At 43.1% G+C, this 17,792-nt stretch overlaps 1 protein-coding gene across 6 annotated transcripts in view; it reads right to left on the reverse strand.

Moving 5' to 3' along the window:
• Window positions 1–70: 70 nt before the first annotated feature.
• herc1 (HECT and RLD domain containing E3 ubiquitin protein ligase family member 1) overlaps window positions 71–17,792 on the reverse strand; it is a 70,096-nt gene continuing 52,374 nt past the window's right edge. For 5 of the 6 annotated variants that reach the window (XM_066701797.1, XM_066701796.1, XM_066701795.1 and 2 more), the window contains exons 59-78: window positions 17,419–17,520; window positions 17,013–17,186; window positions 16,398–16,691; window positions 16,111–16,176; window positions 15,898–16,023; window positions 14,164–14,302; window positions 13,543–13,724; window positions 12,550–12,705; window positions 12,304–12,426; window positions 12,087–12,189; window positions 8,917–9,086; window positions 7,209–7,347; window positions 6,319–6,488; window positions 5,814–5,983; window positions 5,556–5,721; window positions 5,088–5,164; window positions 4,120–4,372; window positions 2,515–2,667; window positions 1,709–2,014; window positions 71–740 (exon numbers count right to left, since the gene is read on the reverse strand). In XM_066701797.1, the coding sequence (XP_066557894.1) occupies window positions 555–740; window positions 1,709–2,014; window positions 2,515–2,667; window positions 4,120–4,372; window positions 5,088–5,164; window positions 5,556–5,721; window positions 5,814–5,983; window positions 6,319–6,488; window positions 7,209–7,347; window positions 8,917–9,086; window positions 12,087–12,189; window positions 12,304–12,426; window positions 12,550–12,705; window positions 13,543–13,724; window positions 14,164–14,302; window positions 15,898–16,023; window positions 16,111–16,176; window positions 16,398–16,691; window positions 17,013–17,186; window positions 17,419–17,520 (3,255 nt within the window). In that variant the 3' untranslated portion in view covers window positions 71–554. The remainder of the gene's footprint in view (window positions 741–1,708; window positions 2,015–2,514; window positions 2,668–4,119; window positions 4,373–5,087; window positions 5,165–5,555; window positions 5,722–5,813; window positions 5,984–6,318; window positions 6,489–7,208; window positions 7,348–8,916; window positions 9,087–12,086; window positions 12,190–12,303; window positions 12,427–12,549; window positions 12,706–13,542; window positions 13,725–14,163; window positions 14,303–15,897; window positions 16,024–16,110; window positions 16,177–16,397; window positions 16,692–17,012; window positions 17,187–17,418; window positions 17,521–17,792) is intronic. The other variant, XM_066701794.1, reaches the window with a different exon arrangement.

A 17,792-nucleotide genomic window follows, 5' to 3' on the forward strand; every position in this document is an offset into this window, starting at 1 on the left:
GTTGGGAAAGGCTTAACTGCATCTCCGTACTGAAGGATACTGGCAACCACAATTAAAACCAGGGAAAAAATCTCATTAAGCATTTATTGGTATTTTTTTCTGCTTTAGGAAACTCAGCACAGGCAATTCAAAATTAAAACAAAATAAATATGAATATTTATGTAAAACTTCTCCCTAATGAAAAATTATACACAATGTACATTTTTTTTTCCTTCATTGGGCTGTTCATCTATACACATTTCCCAACAAATTAAACTATTTCCATGCAAACTTAAAAAAATAAGAAAAAAAGAACCCTGAAAATAGGATGGAAAAACAAAACAAAAAAAGCATTCAATGCACTGCTCCTTTTGATTGTTTCAACTGCTAATAAACCACAAGGTGAAATAAAAACATTTAATTGATTATGTTTTGCAAGTACACTGAATAATTAAAACGTGGCCAGCATCACAATGGTTTTAATCTACAATTTCTACTTTGTTAGAGTGATTCAGCTCTCGTTTGGACATTCGCCCGGCTGTAGAATCAGCTCGGTGTGTGTTCAGGTGTCGGGCTCAGTAATCTGTGTCCGAGCCCTCAGCGTTGTCCACGTTGCGCGAGAGCATGTAATTGTCCATATCGATCGATCTACAGTTGTTGATGGCGTAGCGGAGGCGCTCAGCCATGACTGGCTGATTGGAGTACGGAGGGAGCCGCAGCTGGAAGAAGCAGGTCTGTGAGGTAGGCAAGCTGTCATACGGCTGTGTAGGGAAAATGGAAGAGTGCTCGTTAAACACAGGAAATAAAAGCAACTTTCAAGAATACTTTTTTTGGTAATACAGTATAATCTTATTCTGTACATGCAAAATAAAACCATGTAAGAGTAAATTATGAAAGAAAACCCATCATGTTAGATGTGTTTCAGTAAGTCAGTATTCTTCAAAGTAGCAGTACAGGAAGCTGTTTTCCAGCAAAGTGATCATGCCATTCACTTCTGAATCAGGACTGCATTTCTTTATCCACGCAGTACGTGCTTAGCATCCAAAAAGTGAGATTTACTTGTGGTGAAAAAAACTGAATTCGTCGGGGATCTTTTATCTTGGATGCAGGATATGTGCTGTATTTGTGGTAGTGTATGATGAGAAGTATAGAATATCAACCCCAATAATACAAGTACTAGTATTGACAATTAAAAAGCATTCACAACAAAACTGTCAGCATTGACAACAACTGTTGCAGGAAACAGGGATTTCTCATCCCTGCTGTGTTAATGACAAACAAAGGGAGACAAATACCGTTTGTACAAATCACTGAAATATCTGTTCAAGAATGACAACACTGACGTGCCCTGGATAAATAAAAAATGCCATTGATCTTGTGATAGAGACATTTAATCAGTGACGTTCCTGTTTGTTTTGGATCCTAAATAAATTTATTTTCTCCTCCAGAAACAAACTGGACTGAACAACATCATGTGGAGGGACGTAAGTGTATAGACAGTGGGCAATTAACAGAAACCAGAGTCTGCAACATTTTTATTTAGGACTCGATTCCAGACAGTTGCCTAATAATTTGTATGTATATAGCAAGATGAAATTCTGCCAAAGTAAGTCTGGCAGAGATTCATCTACCACCTACATATATACTTCACATTAAGAAGCGTTTTTCCTTCTATTGAAGAACTATTTCTTGAACTAGAACATTCCTGTTGAAAGCCAAGTGGACTCACCCTATCGACCTTCATGATCTGGAACCTCTGAGAGATGTCGGCGGTGTTGGCGGGCAGGCGGGACCTCCCGGAGACGAAGCGCATGAACAGGACGCGCTCCTCGTTGGAGAACTCCTCCAGGGTCTGCCAGAACCACTGCACCAGCTGGTGCTGCTCGTCCACCTCCCTGTACCGCACCACCTTCTTCAGCACCTCCACGGAGATCTCCGGCATGCCGCATACCATCTGCTCCAGCTGCTTGGCTGTCAGGAGGGAGAGCAGGGGCACCGGGACGATCCAGGACATGCCTTCTCGCACCGCCGCCACCTGTGCTCACAAAGACAGAGGTCGATTACAGAAATAAAAACTCAAATCAATAACTAACAGCTAAAAGAGATGTGTATGCAGTCCTCCATTTCCTTCCGCTTAATCAAAGCCATAAACCTCGCCTGACACGAATTCCAGCGCATCCAGAACTCGTTTGGAACCTGAAGTGTTTAATAATATACATGTTTTAGATGTGTTGCAGTTTTTTTTTCCCTCCCAGAAATTGTTTTGAAAAAAGCAAACCAGAAATATTTAAACTGTAGTCATGTTTTACAGATCAGAGGTTGTGTTTCAGGGTTTTGATGAACCAAGCCATTACAAGATTATAAATGTCTACGAACTACTTACACATTCATAACTTTAGACACATGGAAGATGCATTTATTAAGCACATTTCTGGCTAGTTCGTTTTAAAATTTTAGATATCTGCTAGTTACAGCTTCAGGGGCATCTGATGGGTCTCTTTTGGACCAATGAGAGGCAGAAGCGGGCTAACTTACTTGGCGATCCATTTCGTGCAGCCTGTACTCAATTGCACGGTCAACATACTCCTTTCTGTTGGAGAAAGTGAGTGGAATGCTGTTTCCCCCTGGAATGATGGGGACCATTTTTCCATCTGCACTCTGACCAACAAAGGAATCGAGGGGTATCATCTGTAAAGCAAAAAGCAAGAACAATCATTTCAACCATCTCTCTCTCATGTGGCATCGAGACTATGATAGCTGATTCTCAGAATAGGGCACTGTGACCTCCGTAACTGGTCTGCTTCGTGGAACTTGACCTTTTATACATTTTACAACTCAGAAAATTCAAGCAATCATTGTGGCAACACTGAGGAATAATCATGCTTGTAAAACCATGGCTGTGCTTACTATACATTGAATTCATCACACCACTTTTATGGAACAACTTATTATATCCCAGCAATGCAAGTCCCCTTTCCATAATCATTAATTCGACTTCATTATGCATTGAATTGCAACCGTTGGTAAGTTGGGAGTCTGCAGCAATTCAGTGTCTCGAGTCTAGACCAAATAATTGTATTGTCCAAGGCTGCGTTCTACTACTTGAATCCAATCACATATTTTATTTTTAAGTTGTTATTTTACGATTTGTGAGCAGGTCAAGGGCATTGATTTTGTCATGGCCACATTCCAAAACTGTGGTTTCATAGAATCCTGAAATGTATATCATAGTATAGGAGTACAGACCAAATGCCTTTTATTTGTGAGGTATTGCTAGGTAAAATCTATAGCTACATTGGTTGATGAAGTTAGACTCGTCAATTCTGATTTCACATACAGTACAGATTGCTCTGATACAGTTTCTCTACATGGTAAGTATAGAACGTGGGCCATGGCTGATTGAGAAACGGTCAAGAAACAATGGTGCAACCTTATCTGAATGTGGTGGACTAACCCTCCAGTGTCCCTAAGTTTATATGGAAACTTTATAGGCACTATAACATTTTAGTGATAGGGTGAGCGTTTGTTAGCACAATTTAGTCACCACAAGCCAACTGGCAGAGAATACCAGTGATAAGGCAATTAGGTATGGAGCAATAAAAACAGATTCCAAGATTCGCAACACCTTCCGGAAACAAGTATCAAAAGACAGTCACACGGTACCGAAGAGGCAGACAGCTGAGGGGCAATTCACAGACTAGATCTGACTCCAACTTTTGTTGCCAACTTGTTACAATTTTCCATAAACCTTCCCAGGAATATATTTCCACAAGAATTTGGAAAATATATTGGCATTCCATCTACCTCCCACTCTGAAATTCCAAGCCTCCCATACAGACATGCCCCTTTATCCCTTTACTGCTCTAACTACCAGGTTTACAGCTCCCAGCTTTAGGAATGCTTCCAAATACTGCATGTGCTGCACCAGAACAGAACACATCCCTGAATTTATAGCAAGCAGTTGCACAACGATGTTTGCGAAACAGTTTTTTTTTTTTTTTTTTATGACCGGGAGCACATTTCATAATGGCTTTCTAAAACCTAAAGGGCCTGCCAACTGTGAAGAAAGAGCGGGAACGTGGTGGAAAAACAGCAGGCACTATTTACAGTGATATGACAGACCTAACACGTGTTTGTTACCTCATGGAAATTTTCCTCTGTAATCCCACTGTCTTCAATGTGAAGAATGCTGTTCAGGGTCTGGACATAGAGCAGATCCACTTCCTCCAGGTCTTCGAGAATGAGCGGGATACAGCAGAGTTGCTTCCAAACCATGGGAGCCAGATGAAGATCCAAAGGCTTTTTGGTGCGAATGGCAACACCCATTAAGATGCCCAAGAATTTGAACTGCATGAGGTGTTCGTCTAAACACGCTGAGGGGTTGAACAGGAATCTGAGGAGAAAGGACAGCAGACTTGCCATCTAACTTACAGTTATGAAACCTGTGTATCCCACAGCAAAGAACCCTTCTTTGGCAGAGTATCTTCAAGTTAATCTCTTTATATTGTTCATCGGGGTAAACAAATTTAGGAAAGGCCCCCATTACAGAAGGTTGCAATATTCAGAAAAGAGCACTCATGGAGTTTTAGCTTTTCACCAAGAAGTCATTAAAAGAGTCTGCAGGTGAGTAATGCTGCCAAATATCAGAACTGTTGACTTTCAAAATGCGGTGACCTCAACAGCAGGTGCTTTTTTCTGCTTTCTATTTAAATGCAAATTTTATCATTAAAATGAAAGAACAACCATTTGTCTTTGTTATGATTCCTCACCCTCATGCTGCTCAGCACAACCCATCATAAAAACAACAGAAAATATTCAAATACTGAAGAGTGTATCCTGTCTATCCTAAGTCCAACAGGGCAAGAATTCACTGTCCTTTATTTATGCCCTTAGCTGACTTAATGTGCTGGTTATCTATCAATATACTGTTTAAATTACAACAACTTGATAATGGTGTGCTTCCCCAGTTAAAAGTAACATTAATTACAAACTCTTAACCTTTGTGGACTTTCAGGCCATTATCTAATCAATGGATTATTGTTATACAATGCTGTGTAATCATAGTTTAATGGTGTGTAATCCCTGTGCTTTTAGGAATCGCTGCATACCTGTCTCTGTTGTACCCCACTTCAGCAGTGGCATTTGGAGAGGGAATGAGAAGGTCTACCACTCCAGTCTCGAGTTCCTTTTTAAAGAGGGAAAAATTGAGTTATCGTGGTCACACCTCACATGACCTTTCCCTGCTTGAGCTTCATCAGGGCTGGAAATGACAACGGTTGCATCAGATGTCAATTCTGGTGGCTTAGGACAGAGGCTGAGGTAGTAAAATGTTTTACTCCCCTTTTTCTTAAAGTCTACTTAATCAAGTATTGGTCTTGGAATTCATGTTTGGCAGGTGGGTCCACATTTTAATTGTATTAAGGCCCAGGTCTCAATAGAACTCAGCTGTGAGGCCATGGTGATATGTAAATATATATTTAGTTTTTTACTGTTCTATCTGTTGTCTGCCGCCAGCAAACACACAAAAACAAGACAATTCGCTGCATACTGTCTCACAATATTCTTAGCGAAGCTACCTGGCACATTTCTGTTATGGTGTCATCAAAAACTCCGCCAGCGTCGTCAGCCCCCTCTCCTACTAGCTTCACCTTCCAGGCACGAGAAGGCAGTCGCAGGTCTGAGGCGTTGAGTTTCACTACCTGTCTGGCAATCTGTACAAAGATGGGCTTGCACTTGCGGCCCCTGGGGAGACAAACGCCACAGACAAGTCCAAGCTTTACAACCAGAAGCCACCGTGTATGTGAACTGTAGTTTAATTCCATCTGTAGGCTCACCTGGTTGATATTCTTTTGACTGTGATCTGTGGGCCATAGTTCTTACCCTGGACCATGGTCTTGCCAATGGAGCGAACCATGGGCAGGGTGTACACACGAGGGGCCAGTAAAGGCCTCAGCTGGCCCTGGACTATGCCCCATGTTCCTGCATTGTAATGTGAAGTACAGCTCTGAAATACAAGTCAAAACATATTTTGGTTATTCCAATATCACAGTCACAAACAGTACACCTTCCTACCAACAGCCAATTAAGTGCTGTGTTGTGATTAGGTTTTGTTTTTCCTCTGAAAGTATCCAGGAATTGTCCACTTTGGGCATTACAATGTGATAAATTGTATAACTATGCTATGTTTTAATGTCCTTCGATTTAATGTGTATTCTGCTGGTCCTCAGCATGGCCCAGAAGTACTATTAATGATCCAAAACAGAGCAGTGTTAACTATAAACACAGAGGATTCTGCGTGATGTTGCATTGTGGGAGTGTGACACGGAAGGCCAGTCTGACCTGGTTATTGGGGCTGAGATTCAGGAGCCTCCATGAAGAGTACATGAGGTCTGAGAAGTGATAGAGCAACCGCAGCCTGGCACGGACGGTCTCTATACTGACTTCCCTCAGGCCACTGTACTGCGGGGGCACCGACACAGGCAAGCCCAACTGCAGTGGCACCGAAGAACCTTGAAACAGAACACACACCGTCAACACTGCTATATCACACAGTGAGGGCACACATACTTCCAGGGCACAAAAAATAATGGTCTGGTCTTCCTATGTAGATCTTAAAGGCATTTCTTGACATAAAACTCAGATTCCACAAGGTGCTGACATCTTCCTTCCTGCAGCTAAACATTTTACAATCAAAATGAAAGCACAAAAGCATAATCTTGGTCTATGTTAGGATCCAATTTGTTTATATCCTCTGATCTCAAACCACAGATGTTTACACCTAATTATTAGGGCTTGAAATGTTCTCATCACAGATTGCCTTTAAATCTTAAATCAGTGGTGGTTATGACATATCTGCATAAAGAAAAAAGAAGAGAAAACAAACTAATTGAAAGCTAAATCAGACATGAGTGATTTATGTAATTGGTTAAATTATGTGGCAGACAAAGAAGGAAAAAGGGAAGGAAACATGAGGGTGAGAAGAGGCAGCTTGTGTTATTAGCAGCCTTTTACAAGTTTAATACCAAAACGGAAAGGTGTGATAATTGTCACCTAATGTATAGAGTAAGTAAGAAAGCAAATTCATGGTCAATGTGGTCAAAGAAACGAATCAGAGGTGAAAATACCAAAAACTCCCAAGTCCCATTAATATACAAGTGCTGTGCTGTGGAGTCAGCAGTCAGTTGCTGCAGTGGTAGGGCCCTGACAGGAGCAGAGTGAAGGGGAGATACCTGGCGCTCTGGGAGGGACAGGAGGGGCGGACCAGGCGGCACTGTGGCAGCGGCCAGCAGAGATCTGATGGACGTTCTTCCCTTGCAGCACGGTCACCAGGGTGGGCTCCCGGACGTGGTTTGTGTGGCCAAGTCCCAGCTTCTCGCAATGACAAGAAACAACACTGAGATCTCGGCGCTGCTGGGAATGTGCACGACTCTCCACATTACTCAACAGGATGCTTGTCAGTTGACAGCACAAAAAAATTGTAGGTGCACTGCTACTATCATTAAATTAATCAAAACACCACCCACTCAAATCTCCATTTATATAATCTTCCAAAAAACACATCTGAGCCTTATTCTATACAAGCAGAGATTTATCATCAAATACTGCCAAATTCAATAGAATCCTAATTAAAATCTGACAACCCAGTACTTTGTGTTTTGATAATGTAAGCAAGTAAGTGGTCAAAAACCAGATAAGTGTTTTTGCAAGTTTTATACCTTTTATGCATTTTAAATTCCACAGAAAAAAAACACCACCACGTTTTTCTAGTTGACAAATACATTGAATAATTGTTTAGAGAAGTGCACACAGAACTACTATCATCTTTTACCTATAAATAATCATGTACATCTCATTACAATCATCATAATATTTCTACAGCGAATACAAATTCGGGGCTTGGATCCATAATCCTCCAAGGGTGCAGTTTCCAAGACTTTCTTACGATTAAGATACATTTATCAGTTTTAATACTCATAGGTCTTGTGATATGTTTAGAAGCTTGCAAAATGCACCAGCTTTGTTCAAAGGGAACTTCCAAAAATTGCCAAACTATAAGTGTTAATATTATTACAATTTACTACTGTCAAAAAAATGATTGTACTCGGTGAAAACTATTCAGACTTTCAAATGTAAAATATGTCTATTGAGAAAACTACTTATTTAAAATACCAAGGGATGATAAATGGGATTCATTCACACAATACAGTGCTAATGATCTGATTTTTTTTTCCATCTGGCACAATTGTTAATTGAAGGAGCTGCTGATTCTTGCCTTTTTAAGGGACACAAATAACCTGCTTCATTATGACTGAAAGCAAAGTCATTAAGGCTTTTACTGGCTATTACCCCATTTTCAATCACAGCATTTTTTTCTAATTTAAATCGTGGATTTATATCTTTCTGTTGTTGAGAATAGTATCAGTGGCACAAACTGGGATTGTGGAAAAGTGAATGAATTAGAATCAAATGAACCCTGGGCTCTTAATTAAATTTAAGTAAAATAAAAAAACTCATCACCACCATTTACTGAATGTCATTACTGTGTAGAAAAAAACAACAACAAAACACAAAGTAAACGCTATGTTGAAATTAGTATTAATTTCAAAGCAATTAGTAAATTTAAGGTCACTGTTTGAAGTCCTAATTAAAAACTAGAACTAAAGACCAAAGTGTGCCCAGCAGTCTCTCCCTGTGGAGACATATCCCCATTACACTCGTTTTCTGAGCATTTTCAAAAGGTGCTGAAGAACTGAAAAAGGACTAACTTTGGAAAAGAAGTAAAAGTGATTTTGTTAGCCCTTAGAGCATTCTGATCCACGTGTGATTATAAAAAAAAAAAAAAAAAAACCTCCACTGACAATTGTGATGGACCAGTTAAAATCTTATGATCCATTTGGAGTTACTTCAAATAGCAGTGGTGAAGCTGTAGTGGCATACCTGTCCCTCAGAGTTACTGCCCCAAGCGTACACGTCTCCGGTTGAGGATAGCACCAGTGTGTGCTCTGCTCCCACTGCTATGTCCTCAATAAAGATCCCAGACAGTGCGGGCACCTGTTGGGGTCTGTTGTGGTTTCGTGCCCTTCCCTCTGGCAAGCCGATTAGCCGGTCTGTAAAACAGTACATTTACAGGAAGTGTAGAGTTGAGGTTACAGGAGATGTGCAGTACGGCAGTTACACCCTTAACTAGGGAGACACCGGCAGTCTGATTCTTTACAATGCATTTAAAATGCATTATACATCAAAAGACGTGATTTAGTGTACCTTCGAGACTTGTAGTGTTGGAGTCTGAGGGTAAAGCATTACGAATGCATGGCAGCATTATGTAAGTGCCAATTTCAAAGAGTAGCTAATTTGATTTTAGTGCACAATCAGCATCTGCACACTTAACATCAAAATTTTTGATTAAGTGCATCAAGTAGCTGGAGGACTAACTAAAAGGTCATGCCCTAATTCTGAGAAAAAACTAATTAACTAAGTTTGCAAAGTAGAAGAACATACACTGTCCTAGGTAAGAGCACTTCAACAGAAAACAATAGGTTGCGAATGCAACCCCGGTTATCTGAAAATGGAAGCACTGCCAAGGGGGCTCAGAGCACTGAGTCCCACAAGACGAAGAATTGATGCTGTTTTGAAGGCAAAGGGTGGTCACACCAAATATGAATTTGATTTAGATTTTTCTTCTGTTCACTCACTTTGCATTTAGTTAATTGATAAATATAATCTATTAACATGTCTATTTTTGAAAGCATTCTTACTTTCTAGCATTTTTTCACACATGCCTAAAACTTTTGCACAGTACTATACATCATGGGGCGCAGGAGCCGGCTCATGAGCCACACGTGGAACACATCTGTTGTCATGACAACTCGGTGGCAAACTGGCACCGAAGGGTAAATTGTGAAGGCGCCTGCCTGCCGGAGCTCAGATGTTGACAAAGGTTGGCAGGAGGGCGGGGCTGTTGCGTGGGCTGTGGCCTGGGAGCTGTGGTCGGGAAGGGTGTCCCCGCTGTCGAGCTGCAACAGGCTGTCAGGCGCATTCTGTCCGTCTCAGGAACCTGCCTCGCCTGCAGTCACTGCCAAGGATTGCCCAGTCGCCCTCGCCCCATGATGCATCATCACCACCACCAAATTGACCACCGCCGGTATCTCGGCGATAGGAGGTGGGGCAGGCGATGTGTCAGATGCTTCCGGAGGCTTGGCCAGCTGGGGCAACATATAATGCCAGCAGGCTCTCAGTGTTACGGAGGCGAGCTGCTTGGGCTCAAGCCTCGTAAGCCTTACGGAGCAGGGTCTCCGTAACGCAGCACTGCCTGTTTGGATCATGAGGCTGCAACGTTGCCAGGTGGTCTCAAGTTGCTCCGAGTTCGTCCAGGAGTTCCGGAAGAGCCCGTTTGCCCCCTTTCTAATTGGTCCTCCTCCCAGGTCGCTTGTCTGCTGTCTCCATCCGGGGATGGAGCAGACAGACTCCCCTCCGACTCCAGCGGCGGGACCTGTTGTGTTGCTGCTGCCTAAGTGGCCAGGAGAGCGCAGATTTGGTCCATCCTGCCGTTCAAAGCAAGGATGGCCTCATCGTGCTGCCTGTCCACAGAGCTGGACTTCCAGTTCCAATGCTGCGGCGGGGAGGGGAGGCGGGCAGTGACAACCCAGAGGAAGGGGAGGGGGCCTGTGGACGCCACTCTACTGTTTACCCTTGTCGGTCGTGGGGATGCGCGCGGCTGCCGTGGGGGAAGCAGCTCGGAGAGAGGCGGAGATCCAGGGCTCCGGTGCCCCAGCTGTCACTCGCGAGAGGGGGGGATTGCCAGATGCAGTGGTGGTTGCGGCGGCGTCCTGCAATGGACAGGGCCTCCGGGGGCGCCGCAGTAGGGCCAGAAGCCGCGGCCTGATTGCGCCCACTGTTGGCGCCCAGACAGATGGGGCAAAGGACCTCCCCACTCCAGGCGGGCAAGGTACGCTAGACGCAAGCGGCACAGTGCCGGGGGTGGGAGGAGGAGGGAGGGTCTTTTCCATCCTGCCGAGTGCACATGTGCATGAACTAACAAGTGTGCAGTGGGGGCGCCAGTAAGTGTTTGCACCAGGGGGCATACAACAACTGGGACGCTGCCGCGACTAGCGGAGCACCTAGCGGGACTGGCCACTGTAAGGGCGTCTCCACCTGGCAACGCTAGTGGACAAGGGCACTGCAACCCCAAACCACACACAACCTTGCTGTTGTTGCCGGACAAACACTGTATATCCAGAAACCGGAGTGTGGGATACAAGCGCCGCATAGGCCTGAAGGCTTAACCACAGCGTGTGTGCCGGGGTTTTTTCCGGGGACACCAGGTGACACGGAGTCCGGGGCCCTAGGGTAGTAGGCCACCAGACAAAGCAGGGCCTAAAACGGAGGCCTGAGCACACGGACAAGGAGCGAAGTAGAGCTCGATCCCAGCAAGATCTCTTAGCGAGACACACCGTGGCTCAGGCTGGGCAGCCGGGCCTCAGATTTTACTGCCGCTGCTAGCGCTCCTGCTGTGAAGGAAAAAGCCCTGTGGACAAAAAACAAAACAGCAAGCAGTCGGAATATATAAGGCACTATATAGACAGGACTATTTATTTTTAAAAGCTCTATTTGTTTTCGAACCTGAAACCGAAAGCGCAGCCGGAGCCCAGGTACACGGATGGAACAGAATCGCAAAGCTATCAAATAACTAACAAAACAAATAGAAACAGTGGTGAAGACGGTGGTGAACAACACAGCTGTGAAGCCTGCCAACCAAATACAGAAAAGACAAGTAAGGTCTTATGCACAAACAAGGCACGGAGAGCTCACGTTCTCAGGTCCGGCGAAATGGCAAAAGAGGACGAACCTGCGCAGACATCACATTTTATAGAACAGGAAGTGGGATTGGACCTGTTTTGAGTGATGTGTGCAGGGGCCAATGGCAGCTTTGATAGAGTGACGTTTCGATCAGGTTCCTACGGAAGTGCGCAGAAACCCCTCCCCTTGGGCAGTGTTTCCGACTTGAAAGATAACTATATTTCACATGCCTTGCTACATTCTGTAAAATATATTTAGTTAGTATATAGTTTTAGAAATGTTTAATATGAAAACTTTAGAAAGTGTGATACCTTGTCCAAATGTATAGACATGGCCATCTTTTGTCAAAGCAACAGAGAACTGAGTCCCACAAGATGCCTTTTTGATCCCAATGCCACAGAGCACATCCACTTTCTGAAATAAACAAACATACAGTTGTTTGAATTAGAAAAACAGTTAAATATTAAAGCTCATTTCATTCTGTAACATGTTAAAATGGAACAGATTGAGTATTTTGCAGTAATGTACCTGAGGGGAAGATTTTGCGGTGGAGTTTCCCAAGCCAAGCTTTCCATAGTCTCCGTCTCCAAAAGCCCAAACCATCATCCCATCAGCTGAAACCGCTAAGGTATGGTTGAGACCACAGGCCACCTGAGAGGGTATTAACAGTCACGCATTAGCAGGAATATCTCTTCCTTTTATTCTGTCTACAATATAGGTCATATATGGTATTGATGGATTCTTCTTTGAGAGGTTTAAATGCTTTGGCTTTACCTGTCCAACCTGATAGCCTTCCAGCGCCGTTACTCTCTCAGGGAGCTTTTTATTGGAGGTGTTCCCCAGGCCCAGCCGACCATAGTCCCCGTTCCCAAAAGTGTACAGCTTGCCATCTGCAGTAACCACAGCAGAATGCTTGAACCCACAAGACATCTGAAAGATTAAGAAAAAAGGCACTGATGTATATATTAAAAAAATCTTATGACTGCACAGTATCTTCATTTTCTTTTAATTTTTCAAAGCCATCAAGCAATGAGAAAGAAAGATTGTATCACAAAATATAAGAATTTCTGAGGTACATTAAAGGAAGACGGCACTTTTGAGTGAAATGCCATTTTATATAATATGTATTCATGGTCTTTTTGAAGAATCTGGTAATTTCATAAAATGTCAGAATATTTTAATGTATGATTAATGTAAGATTTTCCTTACATTAACTGTGGATTGTCATTCCTTGTCCAGATAACTGATTCCAGTCCAACGCTCACCACAAGGTGGAGCAACAAGTAGTGACAGAATTCTAAATTATAGAAAATTATTGAATTATCTTTTTTTCCACATTGCTTGTATTTATATGTAAATATATAGATGACTGTGAGAAAACTATTCCAAAAATAAATATGAATCCTGTCAACAGTAATGGATTGTCAGTGTAATTTTCTTCACTGAGCATTCTTCAAGATATCTCCACACTCATTCTTCTGACAAGAACTCAGATTGTCATATTGATGCAATACAGTGAGAATAACCACTTTTTAGCCCCCCCTCTGGAAGTTAACTCCAGCCAAATTGGGCTATTAAAAATGTACCCAGTATAAAAAGCAGTGCGATGAGGCCTTCCAGTTTAAATTGTTTAAATCAAGAATCTTGTGCATTACTGAGGAGAAATTAAAAAGAAAAAAAATCCACATCTGGACTGAACATTTGGCTTACAAAGCTTGATGGCGCTTGACAGGAAAGAGAAAACAAAGAGTGGTGGTGAATAGTGACCTGCACAACCTCCTCCCCCTGCAGAGCCTCTATCTGCCGGGGCCGCCGCTGCCGGTCGCTGTTGCCATGGCCCAGCTTGCCATAGTCTCCATCTCCCCAGCTGAACACCTCCCCGCTCTCAGTCAGGGCCATGGAGTGGCCATCAGAGCCACAGGACGTCACCAGCTGAGTCACCACAAAGCCTGAAATGCATACACCCACACATAATTAGCCCGACACAGGCTGCAGGACAGCAGGGGGGAGCCACCCAGGCGTGGCCCAGGTATTAGCCCACCAGGAGCTTGGAGAAAACAGTTTAATGAGGCGTGAGGATCAACAGGCTGCCAAGATCCTGAGGGAAAGGCTGGGCAAAATAGCCTTGTGGCACTTGCAATGTTTCAAATATAAGCCTGGATCAAAACTGCACATGAACTGACAGCAGAGCCAAGCTGAGATATAATTTTTTTTTTTTACACAAAACCACATCAAAGGACAGTAAGTTGGAGGCTTGCGAGAAATGTAAATAGTCTGTATAAAACGTCTAGGAAAATGTATACAAATAACAATAAAACCGCTAATACAAATCGGACACTTAATTAATAATTCATAATCATTCAATTGTAAGCCGTTTCCTAGCCTCACCTTGCAGGGCTGAGATGACAGTTAGCACGTGCAGGTCGTCCGAGTTGCCCTGTCCGAGTCTGCCATAGCTGCCTTCCCCGCAAGCCAGGACCGTGCCATTAGCTTGGATCACAAAGGTGCAGTTCTGGCCACAGATAACCTACAGCAACAGAGAACCAAGTCTTCATTTGCGGCGAGAGCGATGATAAATAGAGAACACGGTGTCCTAAATAGGTTTGATTTTCTAACGTCCATGTCTAAGAATAGGAGCGCGTAGCTCCTGCACAAAGGTATGAATAATGAAGAGATCTACTAAAAAGCTAATTTGCAGAAAGCGATCATCCTGCTGGAAATATTAATTGAGCAGTTAGAATTCAAAATGAACTTCCTGCAGGCTTGCCTTCCTCTAGAATGACACTAAAAATAACTACTGTCAACCTAGTTTTATTGGTCAATAATCTACAGTGTTTAACCAGCACTCAAGTAAACACATCTGCAGGTCATTTCTTTCTTCACAGGAAAAGCTCCACTCTGTGTTAAACAAGGCTGCAAGCTAATTTTGTTCTATACGTTCCTGTGTTAATTTATCAGTAAGATCCTTTAATTTATAGATTTATTTTCTTTTACAGTACAAGACGTTACAATAAAGTGTTTGAAATTAAAAACTAGATTGACCATGAGCAGTTTAAAGGGGTCATGAACTGCCTTTTTTTTTTTTTTTTTTTGTACTGTTCTCCGAGGTCCACTTATAATGTTATCAAGATTTTTACATAAAAAAAACATCATAATTTAGAAGTAATAGGCTATTTTCTGTCCTGTTTTGACCCCCCTCATCGGAACACACCTTCTGAATAGGTGTGGCGGTTTGTAGACTCGGAAGTAAATGCCCACTGGTATGATTGGCTAACAGTTTTGCATATTTAAACATTTTCAACTCCCCCATCAGCACACGTGTGGAATTGTTTTGAAAATGTCCGATGTTGAGAAATGGCAGCCGGTGAAATTCAGCCATACATGTTTGATCCAGAGTCTGATCCCGAATCAGAAGACAACGAACCTGCACCTCAAATGGCAAGGATACTACAGCCTGCGACAGCATGGTAAATATTACATTATATTAGAGTTTAGCCGAAGATGCTACAGAAAGCGGTGTGTCGTTATGTTGTTAACATTTATGCATATTACACGTTTTATATTTCATTGGTTGTTGCATATAAAGTTTAGACACTAGGTGTTAATACAGTTATATCTGACAAAGGATAATTCGCGCTGCTTCATGTAAACGAAGTATAAATGAATGTACCATTAATCGTTTGTCAAGCTGTCGTTCTTATATTCATCGTCCATCATTTTCATTAAAGTTAAAAACTTGTCAATTGTTGTCTTCGGAGCCATCTTTATCGTTTGGTTTTTGCATAGACCTGTGTTTTCCTCTCTCGTTATTTACCTACTATATGTGTTAATCGGTGGGCGGGGCTAAGCAGGCAGTAATGTAGAAGCAGGCGTTGATCTTCTGCGGAGGCGGGGTTTAGCCACACTATTACATAATAAAGTGGCACATTCCACATCCTGTCGTTTTTGCAGATTGGTTTCAATATAAGCTGTTTTTAGACTAACGAGAAAGTTTTGAGTTCTGAAACTTACAGAATGTTTTTATAGTACAATGAGCTCTTATATGTGAAAAGAAAGATCAAGGGAATTTTGATTTCTCAGTTCATGACCCCTTTGAATTACTGAAGGAGACATGCTTCTTACGTGTTGGGCCTGAGAGAAGGAGGGTGCAGAAGTTGGCACTAAAATATTTCTTCCAGCTTCTGCCAGTTGCCCGTGGCGACCAGCTCCCCACAGAAACACGTCACATTTACCACCAAGGTGCCAGTCCTACAGCAAAACAGCAATATACAGGTTAGATATGACTGTTCTGTAAACCAGGAAGACTGCCACCTCTTCTCCACTCCGTCCCATCACCTCTGGTCTGGAAGTTGCCCACGACATGATCTGCTCATCCATTCCAGAGATCCATTTGCTGTTGTCCTAAAAACAAAAACAAAGAAAATATCAACAATCATTATTGTTTGATACAAACATGATAAAATCACAAAACTATTAATTTCATTCAATTTATAATGATAACTGCTGTGATGTTTGGTCTTTATTAGCACTTGCGATGTGTGGTAGTGAGTGCTGCTTACGGAGCGTGTGTCCTAGCACTGTGCATACGAGCGCACTGGAGAAAGTCCTGCATTCGCTCCTACCATGAGGAGTGTGAGCTCGTCCTCCGGCACCGGCTCCAGGTCGGGAACAGTGAAGGAATCTGGGAAGTGCGCCCCCCTGGCCAGGGCCTCGGCAGCCTTGACAGTGGTAGAGAAGCAGTCCAGCCAGGCCCACTCGCTGGGGTTCCAGGAGCCCAGGTCAGAGGGGCAGTGTTGGACGTGGGGCGGCAGGGGCGGGTTGCACAGCAGCTGGTCGAGCTGCAGCCCCACCGCCAGGGAGGCCAGGCACTGCATGTACGGGCTGTGGACCAGCTGGTCTCCACACACCACGTGAGGCTGCAGCACAGAAGGAAGAGGATCTGTTGGCCATATTGTTACAGTAACAAACACAGCCCTATCAGCCCTGGCAGTCACAGTGATCTTAATGAGAATATAGTCACTGCTCAGTAGCTTTTAGTAGCTCAAGCTTTACATAATGGTTCTGGAAGCAAACCATCTTTATAATTCATAAGCCCTGCATGGAGTTATACTAATCTAAAGGAATGGGCATCATTATATCTAATTCACTACAAGCTCTTTATCAAAGGAGAGGAAAATTAGTGGGGGGAATGAATTGACAAACTCTTGAAATGTGATCATTGTTTTGTCTCCTGGTACCTTCTCATATGCATACTGCTCCTGTAACATCACTGGCAGGCGCTCTAGAAAGGCCCTCATGCAGGGCGCCATGTTCAATCCCACAACCCCCTGCTTCTTCAGAGCTGTCCTACACGTTGCCAGAACGTGGTTGTTGGTGATGAACTCTGCAGGGCAGTTCACAACCAGTACATCCTAAAGAAAAATAAATTTTGAATTTAACCACCAAATCCTCCCACAAACTAAGTACTGGTACATTGTAGTAATGGATCATGTACTTTTAATGATAACTTGTCAGCAGTATTTTGTTTTTGACTGGAATGTAATCCTCAGTATTATTAGTTCACTGCATTTTGTTTTTTTAAGCATTAGGCAAATTGGTCTAACAGTACATATGTTTGAATCACAGAATGCAATAAACCTTTACCTTTGACCTGTTAGAACAAGCCGCTACACCCACATCAGGGATCCAGACTATGTTCTGAATAGCACCAGAGCCCGTCACCACAGTCTGCAGCACGGACCCATCCTACATGTCACAGAAAAGTTACTTCATCAAATTACATCAGCTGTAATACTGGCCATTTCAATCAACCTCCTCCCTTAAAGTTGCCCATCCAGACATGGTCCCGCACTAGACATTGGGAATAGAAAGGTCCATGGAAAGACTCCATGGCCCTTACCTGAAGCCACCACTACCCCCCACCCCACCCCCAAATCCCTCCATCTGTTGGTCTCTCTTTGGAAATGAATAACTATAAGCACATGTTGATTATGCATGTGTTCTCACAGCCTTTCCAG

The sequence above is a fragment of the Amia ocellicauda genome, chromosome 4, assembly GCF_036373705.1.
Source record: "Amia ocellicauda isolate fAmiCal2 chromosome 4, fAmiCal2.hap1, whole genome shotgun sequence".
NCBI lineage: Eukaryota > Metazoa > Chordata > Actinopteri > Amiiformes > Amiidae > Amia > Amia ocellicauda.